The sequence below is a fragment of the Carassius gibelio genome, chromosome B5, assembly GCF_023724105.1.
Source record: "Carassius gibelio isolate Cgi1373 ecotype wild population from Czech Republic chromosome B5, carGib1.2-hapl.c, whole genome shotgun sequence".
In the NCBI taxonomy this organism is placed as follows: Eukaryota; Metazoa; Chordata; class Actinopteri; order Cypriniformes; family Cyprinidae; genus Carassius; species Carassius gibelio.
The window spans coordinates 26,824,547-26,846,591 of NC_068400.1; the positions used below are offsets into that span (position 1 = coordinate 26,824,547).

Consider the following 22,045-nt stretch of genomic DNA (forward strand, 5'->3'; position numbering starts at 1 on the left):
TTGCTGATGATGGGGCAATATGGAAAAGAGGACGTAATATTGCATGTGTGTCCCAAAGTTTACAAAAAGCTGTGGACAAAGTGGAGGTATGGGCAAATGATTGGAGTTTTAGATTATCTGTGGATAAAACCCAAGTTATATGTTTTACAAAGGGGAAAAAAGTACCAGAGGTTAAGTTAAAGTTGTATAACCAGGAGCTGGAGCAAGTCTCTATAGTAAAATATCTTGGTGTATGGATGGAATCCAGATTGACATTTGCAACTCATGCTAAAAAACTGATCAATAAATGTAAAACAGGAGTAAATATTTTAAGATGTTTATCTGGGATAGAATGGGGAGCTTGTAGAATGTCTTTGAAAAGAATTTATTGTACATTAATCAGACCAAGTTTAGATTATGGAAGCATTATTTATGGATTTGCAGCTGAAACTACTCTGAAAAAGATTGAAACAATGCAGAGTCAAGCTTTAAGAATATGTTGCGGTGCGTTTAAAACATCTCCCATTGCAGCCATACAGGTAGAAGTTGGGGAAGCTCCTTTACACCTCCGTAGATATTCAATGAGAATGAATTATTGGATTAATTTAAAAGGACATAAAGAATGTCATCCAGTAAAGGGGGTAATTGAAGAATGTTGGGAGCATGGAAATAAAAATATTAAAAGCTTTGGGTGGATTGCTGAAAGGGAAGCAGGAGTAGTTGGTATTGCTGATTGTGATGTTAGTCCAACTGTGGTAGTATCCAGAATTCCTCCATGGTTTTTTCCTATGCCTAATGTAGATTTTCAGATACAAATAAAAATGAAAAATGAGAAAGCTACCCCCAAGAACATTATTGTCCAGGAGTATTTGGAACAGAATTATTCATCATGGTTAAACATATACACTGATGGTTCAAAAGAACCTATCTCTGGTAGAACTGCTGCTGCAGTATACATTCCACAATTTCAAATTAAAATTAAGAAAAGAATAACTGATCATGTATCTGTCTATGCCACTGAATTAATTGCTATGGTGGTAGCCCTTCAGTGGGTAGAGGAGGTCAAACCAAGCTTAGTTGTAATTTGTTCTGATTCTTATGCAGCATTATCTAGTCTTGCAAGTGGATTAAAATCATCAAGGCAAGACCTTATATATGAGATTCTGGCAAGCTTGTTAAGAGTAAGTAAAGTAAGTTTGATAAAATTTATGTGGGTTCCTGCTCATGTGGGAGTGGAGGCCAATGAAGTGGTTGATAAGCTTGCTAAACAAGCTCTTAAACATACAGAAATAGATATTCATGTGACTCTGAGCAAAAATGAAGTTATAGGGAAAATAAAAGAATTCATGAATAACAAATGGCAAGATGAATGGAACTGTGATAACAAGGGCAGGTTTATGTATAATATTCAACAGAAAGTAAATGGAAATGGAAGAAGTGTTTTTAAGAACAGGAAAGAAGATACAATTATCTCACGCATTCGAATAGGACATACCAGATTAAATCATTCATTGTTTAAAATAGGAAAACATGAATCAGGTAAATGTATTTATTGTAATCAGCCTGAAACTATAGAACATGTTTTAATGAAATGTAAAAAATATGAAAAAGAAAGGTTAAAGCTCATTAATGAAGTTAAAAACATGGGTGTTGAATCATTCAATATGATAAGTCTTTTGAACGAGAAAGCAGGACAAAGAAGAATATATGGTGTTATTATAAAATACATTAAAGAAATAGGAATAATTAACAGAATTTAATATACATATAGAATTGTTTTTTTTTTTTTTTTTTTTTTGTCATTTGTCTATCAGTGCTTCACACTCCAGTCCAGTCGGTGGCGGTAAATGCACCAAAAAGTTGGTTTGCCATCCGCCATAAAAAAGTTAAAAGAAGAAGAAGAAGAAGAATAATCATCATCTTTATACGTACCCGAAGTTGTTGATGATGTAAGGGAAACGCAGAGCGATGTCGATGATGTCAGTGCGTGCTCACGCTGTCTCTGTGTTGACGTGGCTTCTCAGTCTGTCTCCAGTAATCCAGCAGTTGAAGTAATGAGGCACATAGCGGAAACTGGAGAATGCTATAATCACTAAAGTCAAGCGGACCACATTCGTTTCTCAGGTAAACCGCACCAAAATGATAAACAGAAGATTATCTAGTTTATTACCTGAAATCGAAATGGATAGTAAATCACCGTTTGTTGATCTAAAGTTGGTTAGCATCATTAGCACGAGATCATTGACCCTGTTTACCAAAGATGATTTCAGGGTGCTAAGTATTGTTGAATAACAGGGTGATATGTTTACAGGAATTGCGTTTCTATTACTATTTCGTTTATTTATTCTGATGATATATTAAAGTTCTGTTGCGTAACGCTGGCTAAAATAAAATGCTAACTGAGCTACTTAGCCTTTTTTTATAAACCTTATAAAGTGATTTTATTCAGTACTCCGAAGTTAGCTGTTTAGCGTTTACTTCGTGTGCTTAAAAACTGTTAGGTCAGATGTCTTGGTTGTTTTCTTGAAGATAAAACGTGTATGTTAATCGTTTGAAGTCATGTTTACATGCTAATACATGTGTAACGTTAGCTGCTAGTCAGCGCTAACTGCGAGTGTCAGGCCACGTAAGAAATCCAGTTCACATGGAAAAACTGGTTAATATTTTTTGCGGTTTCAACATAAATTAGCTAGTAAAAATTCCTAAAATAGCTTCTGTCAACGTCGTCCAAGGTTGAATTTGGTTTTATCAGCAGTGCTAGCTGTTAGACACTGCAGAGTATGCCAAATAAGATATCCGTGCTTATCCAATTTTTCCTAACCTCAGCTATTTCCAAGTAATGTTAACCTCATAACCACCAAACAGAGTTTGTGAAGCACACGCATGTCCAACAAAAACTTAATTCATCTGCCTTTTGTTCCTTTTACAGTGAAAAATGACTGGAAGGAACCAGCACAATGGTTTCCAGTTTGCAACCACAGTGCAGCCTCCCACAGGTGGTCACATGTCTGCTTTTGGACACAACTCAGAGACTGACTACTCCGAGGAGGATGGAGAGACCTTTGAGCTGCGTTCCAGAGGCAGGGAGAGGCATCGCAGGAGCACATCTACAGATCGCAAGGACGATATTGTCTACTTGATACGGGACATAAAAGAGGGAGATACGCTGATCAGTATTTCTCTGCAATATTTCTGTACTGTAAGTCAGAGTTCCCTTGTTGTTTTTCTGTTTCAGTATGTTTATAGAAATGCAACAGGCATGACCATGAAATCTTATGTGAATGTAAAGTATATTGTTGTATAACATTATACTTGAAATCTAGAATAATAATTTTATTAATTCAACGTAAAAATTTAATTTCTAAAGGGACAGGTTTAGTCCAAAAATGAAAATGTTGTCATTGCTCACCCTCATGTTGTTCCAAACCTGTAAGACCCTGATTCATCTTAGAAACACGAATTAAGATATTTTTGATAAAATTCAAGAGCTTTCTGACCCTCCATAGACAGCAAGGGTACTACCACAGTCAAGGCACAGAACCATAGTAAGGACATCAGTGGTTCAACTGTAATTTTAGGAAGCTACAAGAATACTTTTTGTGCGCTAAGAAAACAAAAATAATGACTTTATTAAACAATTATTTTCCTCCGAGTTACTCTGGCACCATTTTGGAGAGTACGATGATGATATTTTGGTTTCCTCTGAATGTAAACAAAGTGCAGCACATGCGTGTTTTGTGTCAGTTCTACGTCATCAGACTATACCTGAAAAAATAATGATCTGATTAAACACTTACGTATCAAGTTTTGGCAATTTCTGCATAGTGCAGATGATATTTAATTCGTAAAAGTTGAAACTTCGGTATTAAGAGATCATACGGCTATAATGATTAAAATCAACAAAGGTGGTCCTAAAACAAACTATTTGAAATTAAATGAAACCTTGTTAAGAGAATGAACGGTTATTGTACCAATGTCCTTACTACGTTTCTGTGCCTTGACCGTGGTAGGACCGTGCTGTCTGTGAAGGGTCATATTCTTGGATTTCATAAAAAATATCTAAATTTATGTTCTGAAGATAAATGAAGGTTTGGTTGAACTATCCCTTTAAATCCCCCCCCCCACCCCCGCAGTCACAAATTTTGTCCCTTAAAACTTGTCTTCGATAATCAAAGTTATGTCTTTTGTGTTACTTTTTAAATATGGGCTGAGCTTGCTTTTTTGTTTTTTAACTTAAAGTTATATTTTTAGCAAACGTGAAAGCCCTTTCACACCAAAAAGTGAAAGGAATAAGCCTCGGGCTGAAGGAGAAATCCACGTCCGTACTGTAGAACGCAAGTTGATTCAACACACTTTAGCAATATTAATATTAATAAAAACAAAAACAATGATGCATAAATGTTAGTTTATCTAAATTTTTTGCTTATTATGGTTGAATTGGAATATTGAAGGTCAGCAGCAAAGACAGTGGTTAATAAAATGGGATTAAATACATAAAATATTGGTGTTAACATTTTATTTGGCAGTTTTGCGTCATAGTCATTACTTGTAATGCGTTACCCCCAACACTGATTGTAACTTTACACCTTTACGTCATTGAGGAGAGGTGGATCTATGAATATGCAAACTATTTCCATCTCCACTCGTTCACACAAGCCAAAACCTACTTCATTTTCCCTTAGTTAGAAAAAGTAATAAATGCTGTGGTAAACGTTACACTGTGGCAATCTTGGACTAATGGTTATCGCTGTCGTTCATTGCAGTTTTGAGAATTAATTAATGAATGTATTTAAATTATAGCCTAGAAGGTGCTCTCCCCTAATAATCACAGAAAAGTTGTCACTGGTCTTACTTAGTTCTGAACCTCACAACGTTCCATTGTAATCCGTAAAGCTATACACTGTACATTATTGATTTTCATTCTTGTTATCTCAGGTTGCAGACATAAAGCGGGCCAACAACCTTCTAACTGAGCAGGACTTCTTTGCTCTGCGTTCCATAAAGATCCCTGTGAGAAAGTTCAGCTCATTCACAGAAACTCACAATACCACTGCCCACAAAAGCAGCTCACCAGGCTGCACTCGTCGAATCTCAGAGATCATGATTTCTGGAGCTTCTTTAGATTCCACATCCTCTTCCTCATCTGTGGACAGTGTGGAGTGCTTCCTGCAGGAGAAGGACAAGGACATTCAACTTCTCATCAAGTCATCTGACCCTTCCAGGAGCGGCCTGAACGAGGTTGTGTCCTCGCTGGAGCAGCCGCTTTTGGGAGACCCTGAGCGGAGACCCGCCCAAAAGAAAGACCCATACTATGGCGCTGACTGGGGAATGAGATGGTGGACCGCAGTTGCCATCATGTTGGTCGTGGGCATAGTTACACCTGTTTTTTACCTGTTATACTATGAAGTTTTGATAAAAGCAGATGTTAGCAACCATACTACCATTGACTCTATCAGGCCTAGACCAACACAGGCAGCTGCTGCTGAGCCTCATGGGTTACCACGGACCAGTGCTGCCTCTCACCTACAGCCTGCTCCTAAACAGCAACATTTTGTTAAGCATGAACAGGAAACATAACGGGGCACTTAAAATCACCAGGAATTGATTTGGAGAGATTAATGGAAGGTATAAGCGGAACCACATTTTAAGTTAAATTAACTGAAACACGTGAGAGAATCGAGTAATCATGAAATGATTCCAGTCCTGTCAGCAATTGTCCTTGATACATTTTGCAGTTGATTGCTGGTTTTGTTTTGTGTGTGTCCCTCATGAGCCAGTGTATCTCTGTACCTTTATTAAGCTCGTAGTTTGCATCAATGGCAAACAGATGATATGTTGTGTAGGATATTTGCTGCCACTGTCTGGTTGTCAGGGAAATAAACATGGTAATTTATTTTAGAAAATGTAGAATCCAGATTCAGTATTGCAAATGATGGTATAAAAAAAAAATTGAAAAGTTGCTGGTTTTAATTTTTTTTTTTTTTTTACTTTGCTTGTGAAAAAGAAAAAACTTAATGGAACCATAATGGATTCCTGTTTTTTGTTTCTTCTAGCAAGAGCACAGGGATGATTTGTAAAAGATTCTCAGACATGTTAGATTCCATTGAAGTAGCAGAGATGTAAGCATTTCTATGAAACATGGAGTACACTAATGACATTTGAACAGTATGTGCCTTCATCCTGTAGATGCAGGTTGAAAATAAAGGAATTATTTTAGTATCAGAATCTCCCAATTTTTAAGCTTTGAATTTTATAATCATTTATATTAAATGATACCATTATAGACAATCTATATAATTAATCTGAATCTTATTTTTATACCTATGAAACTGCTCTTTGAAGACATGAAGTGTATCAATTAAATCTAGTGCCTTTATATAGTACATACCTATTAATACATAATTCTTCTGCATGCTATGATTTAATGTTTTTTTTTTTTAATTGAGGGTATTTATTTATTAATTTTTTTGCTAGTAAGTGGCTTCATCCATGTTGTCATCACTTCCTCCCCCGTAATCATCACCATCTTCAAAGTAGCTTGCTATGTAGTCATTTTCCTATGAGGAAAAAGAAAAAATTATTTGAACATGCATATGTTATTGATTATTCAAACATGACTGTCATGTACTAAAATACTCTGTGCTGTCAAATCAGTTGCTTTTAGCTTTGCACAGACACATTTCGTTTTAAACATTCACTATTTAAATGGATCATTGGATGCCCAATTTCCACAAGCTGATATGCTTCTTTAGGGTCTTAATGAAAAGTTTGTAACATAGTTTGGCTAAAATTTCTCAGTGGTAGAGTAATACAACGCCATTTATACCCGGTCATAAACAGCTCAATCTACTGTACGCAGTTTTATTGCATTCCACTTTAAATGCAAATGAGCTCTGCTGACCCCGCCCCTCTCTTTCAAGCCACTCTCAGAGAGGCGGTTTACTTTAACTGCAGTCGTCATAGAACTCCCTAATTCGCACATTATTAGGAAAGGTGATTTGCAAAGATGCATTAAAAATAAAAAAACCTTACACACGAACAGAGACAAATTTACGTAGATCGGGGGTGCATTCACTTCAGAAACAAATGTAATCCACTGCAGCTTCAGGCTCTGATGTCGGGAGTAAATGTGTGTGTGTGTGTGTGTTATATATATATATATAGATAGATAGATAGATAGATAGATAGACACACACACAAGGCGGGTCTAAGGTAAGATGCTAGTCAAGTCTGCTGAAACGCCACTGTCAAGTAAACGCTGCTCTGCAAATCACGCACATGATGGAATTTACCGCTGATTAGAGACCTGGCTTTCCTGACAAGATGCACATAAATTATTGGTGGATATATATTGTGCACCCCTAATTTAACTAGATAAAAAAAAAAAAAAAAAAAAAAAGGCTGGTTAGATTGAGCATTATAGGGTGAATATGTACACACAATGCAAACACACATTTCAGTTCAAGCATCTTGTAAAAGTGCATTTCGCATCCGATGACTCCTTTAAAGAGCCAGTAAGATGAAAATTCTAAGCTTCCTATCACTGTTTATAAGTCCTGTACAATAGGTTTAAATCCATCAAAGGTTAAAAAACATTGTCATTTTGTCAAAATATCATTTTAAAATTACCTCAATTCTCAGAGATCCCCAAATGGTACGCGCAAAGCTGTTCAAAAGATTCAGTTTCCTTAAACCCCACCTTTCGGTAGCATACTGTGTTCTGATTGGTCAACTGACATAGTCAGGTTTGATTGGTTGTTCCGCACACAACTTCATTTTAAACAATGCATTAGCATCTTTTTGGGGTGAATTAGGTCTTATTCCTCTCATCGCGAAGCAAAAAGTAAAATAAAAAACTTGAACAGTCTCGCTGCTTTTTCTTCTGTGTGGTCGTATTCAAGCCGCGCGCTTCAGTTTGAATCTGAATAGCGCGTTCAGCGCGGGGGCGTGTTCACATTAGATATAATGAAGGGAGACATGAAAAACGTACATCGCGTTGTTTTCATATGGATTACTTTATCACAGAATATCTGTTAGCAGCACTTATTTAGTTTTAAAGAAGACATGTCAAGCTTTCTATAGATATCGCTCTCATGTCTCTTCGTTGAGTATTCACGGAGTTACACTTCATTTTAATGACGTGTTTGTACATGAAGATCAGCGCAGAAAAAAAGGCTGCAGACAGCACACATACTGATAAGACGCTCGGGAGAAAACAAACACATAACTTCATAATCATACTTTGCGTTGTGATTCGGAGATGCTCGTTGGTCTAAACAAGGTTGGTAATGAACCCTCTTTTATGGCCATTAACGCTTTGAAAATCCCGCCTTGTACTCACCGAGATTAGAAAAGCAGTGAATGTGAATGAAACATCAGTGAAATGTTGTGAACACAACAAAAGGGATTTGTTGTACTGCTCTGGTAAAAATGAATTTTAGCCATTGGTTCTTCTGATCTTCATTCTTTGGCAGTGAAAATAAAACAAACTTGCCTTTACAATCGGTGTGTGTGTGTTTTGGGGGGGGGGGGGGGGGGGGGGGGGTCAGAGTTCCGTTTCTCCCAAGACGGTAGGCGGAGATTATTATGCAAAGTGCTCCTAGTGACGTACATAGAGATGGGCAAAAGATTTGAAATCTATAACGACTCGTTTCAGCGATTCAGAGTCGACTCCTTACTTTAGAAGCCAATAACTTTATAAATCGTGTACTTTTTGGTTTAATTACTTTGCACATTGTTTACACTGATGGACAGCTACATCATACACTGTAATATGGGTAATTTTTGATTTCCCATCTGTGTGGCTCTTTAAGTGTTATAGTTAGATTAAGGTTTCACTTAAAATACATTTTGGTTAAATTTTCATGTACAACATGTGACAGATGCATTTGAGAAGGAATGGTTAAACCTTAAAAACCTTTTACCTCTTCAAGCTCTTCATCATATTCTGCTTCAATTTCTTCTTCTTCCCCTTCTTCCCCATCTTCCTTCTTCCCTCCCTCTGCTTCATCCTCCTCATCTGATTTTACGTCTCCCTTCTTTTCAAGTTCCTGAAAAACAAGCGCAAATGAGACAACATCATATTCCAAATATATATAATGCAGTTAATTTAATAAGTTTAGTATGTGATGATCTACAACATGAACGTACATCAAGTTTATTCAACACTTCCACCTTGTCCTTACTTGAGATCTTTGCATTTTTCGTAGTATCTGTAAATATTTAAATCATTTACAGGTTATTAAAAAATGCTGTTTGTTTAGTGATGGGTTTCTGAATATTTGAAATGACCTCTTTTCTTTTTAATAATCTTCTTTTGTGGCTTCAGCTCCTTTGGAAGACGGTTCCAATCTACAAAGGAAGTTTATAATTTGTCTGAAATTAGCCAATTTAAATAATAATCACAAGTTATTCCTGTATTACCTGGTGTCCAGTTATCATCTTCAATTCTTTTAATTTCTCTTGTGTATTTCTCCTTATACCTCTCCACATCTGTGAATTATACTGGTGAGCACATTGGCAAACACTTAAAAAAAAAAGAAAAAGATCACTTCTAAATCTCTGACTTTTCATATTTTACTTTTAGATTAGATTAGGTTCAACTTTAGTGTCATTATGCAGAGTAGAGCTGAAGATCTTTGCCCGAACCCGATGGGACCCTTTGCCCGAACCCGATGGGGAAATGATAACTAAATATTCATTGAGTCTTAAATGCATAATGTTGACAGAGTATTTACGCTAATGTTGGCATTATTCTTTTATTAAATAAAGCAAATCCGGCGGAGCCTTTATCTTAATTTCGTTATTGCCAAATACCCATCTTAATTTAAAATGTATCTTAATTTTTTTTTTAATTACTCGTTTTTATTGGTGCGTTGGTCTATTTATAGGTTAAATGAGCCTATGTCTAGAATGCTGAGATGTTACGATGTCACAGAGGACTTATTTTATTTCTTTATTCCAACTTCCAAGTGGTCTAGTCTACGTTAGTTATGAGTAAATTATGTTAAAACATGAATAAATTACTCATTGTTGACAAAAGGCAAAAGAGCTGTGTGCGTGCGCGCATTTGAATAATGTCGGGCTGTAAACGGGTTCGGGCTTTAAAAAAAAAGCTGTCGATCAAAATGTACTTGTCGGGTTCGGGCCAAAACCTGTCGGGCTCGGGTCCTGTCGGGCCTAACTTTTAAGGCCCGATTACAGCTCTAATGCAGAGTACAAGTACAGAGCTAATGAAATGCAGTTAGCATCTAACCAGAAGTGCAAGAATATAGTGTTTTATATACATAATAGTGCAGAGTAAGGGTATGATTTACAGAATGTACAGTGGAGTTGCTATATACAGTATTAAGCAGAGTATGTACAGAATATAAACAAGAATGCAATGTAGGATAATTATATATACACACATTATGAACAACAGCATGTAGGGTTTTATGTACATTATGAACAGCAGCAATAATAAATACAGTTGGTTGAGTGCACAAGATTGTTCACTCAACCAACTATATGTAATATTGTAAAAAAAATAATAAAACAATAAGATAACATGTCACAACTATTTTCAAGATTATACTTTCCCTAATCAGTTATACTATTTCACTTAAACGTAGTTAAATAGATTTAATGTCTTCAGGCCACTGTTAAAACACAACATTGCCCTCAGTGCTCTCACTCAGTCATCCACTTTTACAATATGATTATCTCAGAAATACTAATACCCCAAGTACGAAGCAATAGGTATTATATGTTACCAAAATTAAATAAAGGCTACTACTCACCTCCCTTTCCTGCATGGGGTTTTATGTTAAATGGGAGATCTTTCATTCGTCCTCTCATCTCTTGTTTCAAAGCTCTCATATAATCTTCATCCTCTCCAGCTTTCAAAGGCACTGGTTTATATTCAATTTGCTGAAAACGAGCGCCGAATTATATCCCAGATGATGTGGTGCATAGGCTATGAAGAAGAAGACAACTCACTGGGAAGAGTGGAGTTGGCCCTCTTTGGGTTTCTGGCATGGACCCTCTGGAGAGACCCAGGGCCTCGATGTTGAAAGTGAATGCTGCTATTCCTCTGCCTTTTCCAGCCATTTTGGCCAGTCAGATATTCCTTATATTTCCTGTGTGATCGAATTGCTGATAACATATCAACTGGCCAAAGTATAAAAATATTGACGTTGTTTTCGGACATAATTACTGGTGGCGTTGTAAACGCATTGCGTCGTGGTAAATCACGTGACGCGCGTTCTTTTTTTGGCGTCATGTTTTGTTAAACCTAAAACGCGCCATTTTTTTATCAAATGCCATCGCTAATAATATTTGGTAATAGACTTCGCTGGAGGAAGATTATCTTTGGACAATTAACGTTACTTCAAAATCTCAACGTTATCATGTTGCTTCAGAAGACGGGAAATAATTTCGTATGGATTATTTTTATAAGATTTTGGAAATGAGGATCCACTGCGTTTGAAACATGTAAGTTACGTTACGTGGGTGAGAAAATAATTGGCAACATCCAGCATTTCTTTAAAACTGTACCATTAAGGCAGCTGGACGCGTTGGAGCAACAGTTATTTGAGGTGCAATTGCTTACCTTGTGCTATCACGGCCTTTGAACTAATATAAAATGAGTACCTGCCTGTATGCAATTAAATAGTATTTTAGATTGTTAATATGCATGACTTGGGTGGTGCCTATTGCCGCATTGACCAATAGTATTTCGACTCTCCAGCACGTCATGTCGTTACTGTCGATGACGTGCTGCGCTTGCGGAACAGGGTTCAGCGTCCTTTCTGCAGCTGCAGCAGCTAGGATTTGAAACCAAAATTATAGGTTAACAGCCATATATTTAATCTTTTATGCAGTAATAACCTCTTGAATGTATTGGAGATGTCTGCGACTGACTGGTACGCGCATAAGTCGCTGGAAAATGGCATGTTTTGGATCCAGGAGCGGTTTTATGAATCGGGGAACAGGGCGAATATCTGGCTCATACGCGGGTCCCATCAGGACGTGGTCATAGATACCGGACTGGGTTTACGGAGTCTGCCCGAATACATCAATAGTAAAGGGCTGCTAGGGGACGATTCAAAGCGCAAGAACCCGCTTTTAGCTATTGGCACGCATGTGCATTTTGATCATTCGGGTGGGCTGCATCAGTTTCAACAGGTGGGCGTGCACAAGGCGGAGGTGGATGCTCTGGCTAATGGGGACAACTTCGAGACAGTGACGTGGTTATCTGACCGCGAGATCGTGGAGGATCCATCGCCTGGATGGCGAGCAAGACAGTACAGAGTCAAGGCGGTCACACCAACACATATATTACAAGAAGGTGGGCTATTATACAGTTTGCATGACTATAATATTATTGTAATGCATACAACACTAAATATGTGTGTGTGTGTGTGTGTATATATATATATCTTTGACTTTGAAGAAACACTATTGCATAAATTACTCCAGAATACCGATGCATACGGAATTGCATGACTTCATTCTGGACAGCCTTGCATAATATCTTTGAAGAGCTCTTGAAAAAGATCGAAACAAATCAGATCATGATTGACTCACCAGAGGCATGTCAGTGGTTAGTGAAAAGCAAGCCCACTGTCTAATGTGGCTTCATTTCCTTGATGGTAAAAACACCATTATAGTGGACTATTGGCAGAAACTCAGCAAAATCAGAGTACATCATACGTGACTTCCTCCCCATAACTCTCTGTGAATGGACTGTTTTGCAGTGTGTTGTGCTACTGCATATGGATAGATATTCAATAGATGTTCAGTTCAGATGTTCATGTTTTTTCATGTCAGTGCATCTCCAGATGTTAAGGTGACACACAGAATGTCTACAGTGTGTATTGTGTTGTATTGTACATGTTTAAATAAAAAAATTAAATGAAATTAAATTCATGCATTTAGCAGACGCTTTTATCCAAAGCGACTTACAGTGCATTCAGGCTATCATTTTTTTTTTTTTTAAGTATATATAGTTAAATTTAAATACAGTTAAAAATGTATGCTTAGCTGAAAACATTTAATCAGTAAGAAAGTAGTCTTTGTGAATGCAGTCAAAATAAATTATTATATCTGGATTCTTATCCAGTAATTGACTGTAAAAGTCATGGAAATGATATCTCAGCTGTACTAATTATAAATGAACCCTTACCTCTGCATAATATACCTCACAAATCCTTCTCTGCTTCATAACTTGTGCATCAGTCGATACAGCTTCTGCTGTGTCAGTGCTGCAATGCAGTGACAATATCCAGTTCCCACATTTCCTTCCTTTCCTCCTTCTCCAGGCGACGTTATCAACCTTGGAGACCGACAGCTTACTGTTCTCCACATGCCGGGCCATTCCAGAGGCAGCATTTGTCTCCATGACAAGGAGAACAAAATTCTGTTCAGTGGAGACGTGGTCTATGATGGATCCATGATTGATTGGCTTCCCTACAGCCGGATAAACGATTACATTCGTAGCTGCGAAAGGCTGGTTAAGATGGTCGATAAAGAGGAGATTGACCAGGTCATGCCTGGCCATTATAACACTTTTGGGAGCAAGCGTCTACACCGGTTAGCCTCCAACTACATCGCTAGTGCCGGCGCCTGCCACAGAGCCTCCACCTGCTTGGTGAAGTCCTTAGCCAGCCTGGCACTTCGAGCCTCCAACTCGAGAAGTGCCTGCTAGTAGTGATGGAAAGGACTACTATGCAACAACATGTCATTGCAGACCTCAATATATGAAAACACTGAGCAATACAGTGTGCTAATGATATACAGGATACAATTTGATAATATTATTTGTGATCAAGGATTAAAATAATGAAAAAAAGCTGCATAATATCCATCAAAGCATCAAGAAGAATAGTAAACATTGTCATGTTTTAAAGGTGCTGTTTGTAATTTTCAACAATAATGTGTAGAGATATCTAAAGGACTAAAATAAATAAATAAATAACTAGTTAATAACCAAGTTAAGTGCAAATCCAGCACCACGGCCCGTTTCATTGGTCAACTCAATCAGACAGACTTTACTGATGCAATTTAGAGTAAAAAAAAAAAAAAGATCATGTATTGGTGCAGTTTAGATTGTGACAAAGTTAATTAATAATATATTATAATAATACATTATAATGATATTATTATTATTATTATTATTATTATTATTATTTTATTTATAACTCGTTTGGGAAAAAAAAAAAAAAAAATATATATATATATATATATATATATATGTAATGGTTTTGGACTCCACATTCCAGGATCAAATGTTTGTAGAAACTTCTTATTTCGACTCCGTATTGTTTTTTTAATTCCATTTTGGTCACTAATGATGTGGAAATTACACACTGCACCTTTCATAAAGATTATCATCATACAAAGGTTTCCACAGGTAAATATTTGGTATGTCTAGAGATAAATAAATAAAAAATCCCTCGTAAAACACATTGTAGCAGACATAATCTTCCAGTCACCTCTTACCGTAATCTGATCTGTTTCAGATGAATTGGCTTTGAAGAGAAAGCGATGTATTGAAAAAAAAAATGGGAGACAAGATATATTAGTAGCCAACTGTTGACTTGTTCTCTATGGCAGTATCTGCATGAGATATTGATGTAGCACAGCATGGATCCAGCGTCATTCTATTATTCTGTAGGCTCACAGTGAACTGTGTTGTGTGTGTGTGACCGAAGTGCGTTTTCTAGAGTACAAACAAAATCATGATCTTTCAGCGGCAGTCATATTAGTCCAGAAAACTGACTAGCCTTTACTGAAAGATGCTGAACAATGATTTTTGTTTGGTTTAGTTTCATAACACTGCCTCCATACTAGTAGTTCTCTTTGCTACGTACTTCTTTGCAAACTGCACAATGACTTTGATTCATTTGTATTAGTAATTTTTATATTGAAGCACATAAGTCAACGTGGGTGACCGTAGGTAGTTCGTGAAAGCCAAATGTTGTTTTTCCCTCTCAATAATTCACTGCCTTAGTTTAATCTGACAATAATTCAAAGGGCCTCCTCTTTAGTGTTCAAAAACATCTTTTGTGAGTTTATGAAAGGAAATGATGTATAAAATGAGATGATGGTGGAGCTGTGAGAATGGCTAACATCAAGTCACTCATTTAAGTTGCCAAACTACAAATATGCTGCTTGACATTTTTTATGTAATTTTCATAATGCTGACGTGTTTGTGTGAATGTGATGGGTAGCGATATAATATATCTATTCTGAATCTACAGTTGAAGTGAGCATGTACAGTATTTGTGCACTATGTTTCTGCTCAGGGATCCCTTGAATCCAGGCAAAATGAGCAGAACTAACGCTATATTTAGTGCATCTTGGAGAGTAAACAAACTAATATCTCACAATGCCTTGATAACAACTGTTTTAATGCCCAGGCACCTGTTTAACAATATACTCACTTTCAATTCTGTATACATTGAGTCTTTGTGTTATTCTTCTCTTTCTGTGTTTGTTGATATTATTTAATTTGTAGTTCTGCAATGTGTCAAGAGAGAATTTCACTATTCTATTGGTGTTTAATACCCCTGTGAGCAAAAGTATTACAACCACAAGATGGAGACATTGACCCTGTTATGCCAGCACGTTTCCAGTCACATTGGAAATACAGAGCTGAAGTAGAGGAGCATCAAACTAAAGTCAGTGATATTTGGCAAAAGTCCCTCCTTTTTAAAATTCCCCAAAGAAGTTGGCACTTCCTTCGTTTTAAAAACTTGACATTTTCTCACATATCGCTAACCGCAAGCCTTATCCCCTTAGGCTAGTCATGATGGATTGGATGTGGCATTAATTTCCTTACAAATCTCTTGAAATATTTTTTGGGCCAAGTTTTGTTCTGGCAGTGTGTCTTTTGAAATACATACGTTTGGCAGTCACAGATCTGGTTGAAATTCCTAAGTACTGTTTGACACGGCTTTCAGTCAGGGTGAATTGATGGCTGCTGACAGATGGCTAATTATATCCAGGGGACTATTTGTCTGACTTGACCTACAAGAGGTGGTTACTGTTATTTTTAAAGGTGATAGGGCTCCAATGAAATGATGGAGTTTCCATGAGAAAAACGGAACCGGCTCTGTTCGCAAACAAGCTTGATTAGATTTTGGTCAGCTTACATGACGGACTTAGAAATGGATTTTTGTCCTTTTGGCTTGAATTCTCATACTGTGGATATTCCGCGTGGTTTACATCAAAGACGGTGGAGATTTGCTGTAATATTTCAGCGTGGTATTGATTTTGTATGGAATAGCCGCAGCAGGCTTTTTGCGTGAGTCATATGTAGGCCGATTCCTGGACCTAGAAAACAATGAAAAGTATTATTGACCCTAAAGTTGACAACTGAACTGAAACCGTAAACATGGAAAGGAAAGACCAAACAAATGTTGCATTGTTTCTAAACATCTCTTCATGGACCTACAATTGAACTATAATGTCGTCTTGCATTAGTGAATGTGATCGAGAGCCTGTAACTAACGTGCCAGATTTCGTCAACTTTTCTCCCCTCCCGCTGGCTGTTTTTCCCTCTAACCCCACTTCAGTAACAAGACATTGTATCCCGCAGGCAGCCAGACGGACATTTGATGCGTGGTCGCCGCCGGGGAAGCGTTGTTTGACATTCAGCTGCTCCCTACATTATCTGCTAATTGACAGCCCCTATCTGCCCTCCGGCGAGCCAAGATGACACGTGTGGGAAGGACCGAGTTGAGGGGGGAATAGGGAAGTGCCAATCACCACCAGATTATCATGAGCGAAAGGATGGTAATGGAGCCTTAAACTGACCTGGCTGCTGCAGGTTTTGTGGGTTAATGGTTGATGGTGCAACAACACCAATATGATGACCTCTTCTTCCAAAGTACTACACAAATACTTTGTCTTTCAGATCTGAGATGTGATTGAGGTCTACGAGACCGTAAGGTGTTCTGTTTGTCATTTTAAAGTCTGCATGAAATGAAAATTCACCCTATCTATTATATAAACACATACTATTGATCTAAATGATTACTCTATGCAAATGTTTTATTTATTTTTTTCCTCGCAGATATTCCAGTAAAACTACAGACTTCTCTCTGGTGACATATGACAGACTTCAGTCTGCTTAAACCCGTCCCTTTCTTACAAATGATTGCAAGCTCACATTCAGATATGGCTCCATCCAACTCAGGAATATGCCTGCCCGACGTTTCTTTTTCATTTTTCCATATTCTGCTTCACTCAGCTGTATGTCCAAGAAGGGTTGTAACGGTATGAGATTTTCATGGTATGAAAATCGTCTCAGAAAATATCAAGGTATATATTAAACAATAATTCTTATCAGTAACAATGACGAATAAGAACAAGTTATCTGAGTGGACAAATCCTTTATTATAACAAACTTGAAACCATTTTAATGAAAGTAGTGAAGTCTCCTTTCTGAAATAATTTAATTTTAAAAACAAAAAAATAAAGCACTTTATGTATACATATCATATATTAACATTTTAATTAATGTTTTAAAATGTTATCAAATTAATATTAAACAACTTTTATTTTTGGAAAAGCACAACAGAGGTAGGCTAAGTAAAAACATGGAGAAACATGATATCCCTTTAAAATAACGTTAACATAAATTCATTATTAAAAATAATGCTGTTATTCTAACTTTGAAGTAGGCTACACTGAACAATGCTAATATGTTTGTCATAATTTCAAGTTAAATCAAACTTATTTTAAACAAGTTGAAACGGACCTTTGAGTTTCAGATTTGAAAATGTTATTTTCTCAAATAAAACTGGGAAATTTGTATTGAAGTTTTCTTTCAGAGTAGTTCTGGTGATGTTCATGTTTATGTAACTTTTAGAGTCATGCCTACTCCAGTGTGTAGCTAGTTGATAAAACGGCGCCACTCAGAGACATGCAGAAACAAGCAATTATTTATATAGCAGTCTCTTCACGCTTTTAATATTCACAGACACATATCATATCTACTTTTGACTTATCCATCCATGCACGTTATACTGTAAATTCCATGTTCATGACTTCACCGGGATTCCCTCTGCATCACAGAAATCATACAGCCTTAATTTATAACTTTTTATAAATTTAACACACTATTATCTGCACGCAGGGATGGTGTCTGCAAATATGAATGAAGATGTTGGATGTAGGCTATTGCCTGTTTTTGCATTGCAAAAAGTTGTTTTGAGTTTTTTTTTTCTCATAATTTTTTTTTGACCTACTATAGTTGTGCAACACCTATGAACATCCAACACCCTTTTTGCTACTGCAGCTATTTAGTACTGACTGCAGAATTCTGGCAGGCATTCACCACACCATAGAGCATAAACGTCAAAATTCAGAAAAAATACAGTCCTGGGCTTCTTTCATCTCCCCACAAAAAAAAAAAAAAAAAAAAGGTTTACAGTATGATAACTACATACGTTCAAACTGTGATAAACCATCATAAAGTTATATATAGTTACAACCCTATTCACAAATCAAAAATGATCTGTCGCGTCCTTGCTTTAATTGCAACTTTACATTTCCGAAATTGCATGTGATCACCCTCTTTGTGACCGTTGCACACTCTTGCTTTGAGGTGGGCCAGGATGCTTAACTATTTGTGCTATCATATATTTAGTTAACACAATTTAGTGGTAATACAATTATCATGAAACTTCTCTGAGAGCATTTTGACATATACTTCAGCTTGCCAGCAGTTAGCATGATGAAACTTTCCCAGATAAGTTTTGTATTTTAATATATTGAAAGACCGTCTAATAAAGTTGAGCAGTGCTCCCATTTTTATGTAGAAACTACAAGTGTAGTCTATTTGTGAGGTGTTGTGGGGAGATTAAAGAAGCCCTGGATTGTATTTTGTCTGAATTTTGACGTTTATGCTCTATGGTGTGGTGAGTGTCTGCCAGAACTCATGCAGGTTGCACACCTATAGTAGGTCTAACAGCAATAGGTCAAAAATCAGTTAATACACTGAAATACGGAATTCTCTGAACTCAAGTCTAATCTTTGGATAGTTTATTTATTTTTTATAATATGTGTTAGTTGGACTTTATGCAACCTAAATATTAAGGCCTTCCTTAAAAGTAATTTCTGATAATTGTTTTGCTTTGGACTGTTACCCAGTAGTCTATGTGGCATTGTGTCAAAGGACAACTTAATGGGATTTGGGCACCTTTTGGGATATTGGTTTGTTGTGTCAGAACTGAGCTGTCCAGAATAGTTCACTGAGAAAAACAGACCACTCAATGCCATTTCTCTTTCCAAAGTCAAGATGAAAGCTGGGACAGTGAGGATTTTGAAATGTTGCTTTTGGTGAATGAAATGGGAAACTGGTGAATTCAACTGGCCTTCACTAATATTGAGATACTGAACTGTCATATGGATATTCAAGGAAAGTATGCCCAATAAGCCCAGTTTCCAGCCGCAACCTGCAGGACACCTATAGAGCGAACAATGCCAGACATAGTCACTGCAGTAGTCTGGCTATCCTGGAATGGAATTGTTTTCCTTCTCTTGTGTGACTATAGTGAGGGAGGCATAAACTGTTGATGTGGTTAAACAGAGCTTTGGGTTCAGGCAGCAGATTTGGAAATTCGGGTATTGGGTGACGCAAGGATTTCTGTCAAACAGACTTGAGTAGTCTGACAGTTTGTGACAAGAAACTTCCAGTCTGGTGGTTTTAGCCTGGATTCTCTTTAGCTCCGCTCCAGAAGTTAGGAGTGTGAACATGTCATGAAAAGGGTACAAGGGATCCTGCTTCATGCTGCTGCACTTCCATTTGTGTGTAGAGCTCTTAACAACAGGCCTCTGCAATTAACTAGGACATTTCTATTTGCTACAGATTACGTCTGTTCTTTTGTTCAGTTTTGTTTGTAAAGTGTTTTTCAGTCCACATTGTTGTTACATCCTTTATACACCCTCATGTCTTTCCAAACCTGGATGTATTTTAAAGAACGATGACCAAACAGTTCTCAAATTTATCTTATTTTACGTTCCACATAGTCATACAGGTGAGTAAACATGCAATTTTTTGGGTGAAATATTAATTTAAGAAGCTTTACTGGGAATTGTTTCAGCTCTGAACTGGTTAAATATATATTGTTTTTGAATGTCTGGAATGGGAAATGGTTTGCTTTTCATTCGTCTCTAATGTAATGCTTTACACTATTTGATTAAAATGGCAAGGGGCATTGATGTATTTGGACCACAACAGTACCACTTAACCACCCAGTGAACTGAAACTCAAGGCCCTTCCAAGTTTTGGCTTCTTACCGGATCAAACTGATCCCTCTAAACCTTTTTTATGAACAGATTTATCAGTTGTCTTACAATTTATAGTGTATTTATTGATGGGACGATTTTAACTGAAAGTGAAATGGCATGAAAATAGACAAGCCTCATTATGAACAATAAATTCAGAAGCAATAAGTTCGGAAACATTCTCTGGCAAATCACACTCTATACCATCACTGTGAAAAAGTAATTTCCCTCAACCAACCACCCAGACACAGCTGAACAATGAGACTAGAGGATTAAACAGTCATTCTCTCTTGGAGTGAAGAACAAAGGGAAAAGGGGAAATATGGTTTGTTTAAGCTGCCCACAATTTCGTTTTGTGGATTTTTCTGACATGATTTCCATAAGGGGAGATTTTTCTTTCAAGATACCATTTCTACTGTCGCCATCAGACATCACGTCATCTTGTTTCTGGAGTACAAAACCTTTTTTTCCCCCTCTTCGGTGTCTGATTAAATCTTTGCTTTATTGTGGAGGGATCTGTACATTTGGAAACCACAGGGGAATGTTAGAAGTTACTAATTTAAGTATGTTTTTGCTCTTTTCTCTTTAGAAGATTACTCAAAAGAAAAAAAAAGAGGAGAGAAGTACAATATTGGCTTTGAGTCTGGTACAGTCTGGCTCCATAGCAGCCCAAATGGCTCATTTTATTCACAAGATGAGGAAACGCGTCTCTCTGAAATTGGGACATCACATGGAGAAAAAAAAGCCTTTGGTCAGTGCCCTGTGGAGTCTAAATGACAATTTTCCGTTTTATTTCCATTGAGTTACCACAATATTTATTTTGTAAAGTCTCTGGAACCAGTGACACTGAGTTTCAGGCAGAGTCCGGGAACTATTTATTATGTTTACATTTTCTTTCATAACTACTACAACTGCAAAAATATACCTACAATGAGAGTAACACTCCAAAATCAGTGTATATTTACCTTATTTAATTTTTTTTGTACTTTTAATATTTGTAATACTACTATAGTATTCATGTTACCATGGTTTTCTCCCATACATGGCTGTAATTATTTAGTTATCTTTGAAGCCCCAATGAAACTGAAATGGGGGCTCTTGCTGGACGTTTTGGTGTCATTCTTTATTCATGACAGTGTTTTGGGGCAGAATTATGAGAGAGCCCACACTCTTGGTTGAAAAGCAACCCCACACATGGATGGACACATGGTAGCGTTTACCTTTTCTTCTCCGAACAATCAATTTTCCATACATCCCAAACAGTCGGATGGGAGCTTCATCAAAGAAAATAGTGTCTTTTGCTGTCCAATCCTTGTACCTCCTGCAGAATTTCAGTCTGTCCTTGAGGTTTTTCTCGGAGAGAAGTGGCTTCTTTGCTGCCCTTCTTGACACCAGGCCGCCGTCCAAAAGTCTTGGCCTCACTGTGTATGCAGATGCTCTCACACCAACCTGCTGCCATTCCTGAGCAAGCACTGCACTGCTGGAGACACAGTTCTGTAGCTGGCTCCTCAGGAGGAGATGGTCCTGGCACTTAAACTTCTCTCCTTGAAGTTCATGATGATCTGGTAAATGGTTCTTTCAGGTGCAATATTCTTTGTAGCAGTTTCCTTGCATGTGAGGCCATTTTGATGCATAGTGATGAAAGCTGCACGTGTTTCTTTGGAAGTAACCATTGCTAATAAGAACACAATGATTGGAAGCACTTCTTCCCTAATTTTATAACAATCAGTCTGCTCTTATAATCTAATTAGCATGATAGTAATTTTACCTGACTAGCACTCATTCA

General features: G+C 37.2%; 3 protein-coding genes across 3 annotated transcripts; 2 read left to right on the forward strand and 1 right to left on the reverse strand.

The window, feature by feature from the left end:
• Nucleotides 1–1,869: 1,869 nt before the first annotated feature.
• lysmd3 (LysM, putative peptidoglycan-binding, domain containing 3) lies at nucleotides 1,870–6,198 on the forward strand. The gene is made up of 3 exons (XM_052557352.1): nucleotides 1,870–2,103; nucleotides 2,909–3,178; nucleotides 4,915–6,198. Exons 2-3 carry the CDS (start codon nucleotides 2,915–2,917, stop codon nucleotides 5,554–5,556), a joined length of 906 nt encoding a protein of 301 aa, XP_052413312.1. The 5' UTR covers nucleotides 1,870–2,103; nucleotides 2,909–2,914; the 3' UTR covers nucleotides 5,557–6,198.
• Nucleotides 6,199–6,331: 133 nt separating this feature from the next.
• polr3g (polymerase (RNA) III (DNA directed) polypeptide G) lies at nucleotides 6,332–11,618 on the reverse strand. Its single transcript, XM_052557354.1, has 8 exons — nucleotides 11,573–11,618; nucleotides 10,960–11,099; nucleotides 10,761–10,890; nucleotides 9,403–9,471; nucleotides 9,271–9,330; nucleotides 9,130–9,191; nucleotides 8,904–9,029; nucleotides 6,332–6,536 (listed from the first exon to the last, which is right to left on the reverse strand). The coding sequence occupies exons 2-8, from the start codon at nucleotides 11,068–11,070 to the stop codon at nucleotides 6,450–6,452; spliced, it is 645 nt and encodes a 214-aa protein (XP_052413314.1). The 5' UTR covers nucleotides 11,071–11,099; nucleotides 11,573–11,618; the 3' UTR covers nucleotides 6,332–6,449.
• On the forward strand, nucleotides 11,285–15,420 carry mblac2 (metallo-beta-lactamase domain containing 2). Its single transcript, XM_052557353.1, has 2 exons — nucleotides 11,285–12,310; nucleotides 13,284–15,420. The coding sequence occupies exons 1-2, from the start codon at nucleotides 11,869–11,871 to the stop codon at nucleotides 13,667–13,669; spliced, it is 828 nt and encodes a 275-aa protein (XP_052413313.1). The 5' UTR covers nucleotides 11,285–11,868; the 3' UTR covers nucleotides 13,670–15,420.
• The last annotated feature ends 6,625 nt before the right edge of the window (nucleotides 15,421–22,045 follow it).

Coding starts and splice junctions, on each gene's coding strand:
- lysmd3 (XM_052557352.1), top strand. CDS start 2,915: ATGACTGGAAGGAACCAGCACAATGGTTTCCAGTTTGCAACCACAGTG. Junction 3,179..4,914: donor CTCTGCAATATTTCTGTACT/GTAAGTCAGAGT, acceptor TTGTTATCTCAG/GTTGCAGACATAAAGCGGGC.
- polr3g (XM_052557354.1), bottom strand. CDS start 11,070: ATGGCTGGAAAAGGCAGAGGAATAGCAGCATTCACTTTCAACATCGAG. Junction 10,891..10,959: donor GGCCAACTCCACTCTTCCCA/GTGAGTTGTCTT, acceptor GCTCGTTTTCAG/CAAATTGAATATAAACCAGT. Junction 9,192..9,270: donor GATTATTAAAAAGAAAAGAG/GTCATTTCAAAT, acceptor AAATATTTACAG/ATACTACGAAAAATGCAAAG.
- mblac2 (XM_052557353.1), top strand. CDS start 11,869: ATGTCTGCGACTGACTGGTACGCGCATAAGTCGCTGGAAAATGGCATG. Junction 12,311..13,283: donor AACACATATATTACAAGAAG/GTGGGCTATTAT, acceptor CTCCTTCTCCAG/GCGACGTTATCAACCTTGGA.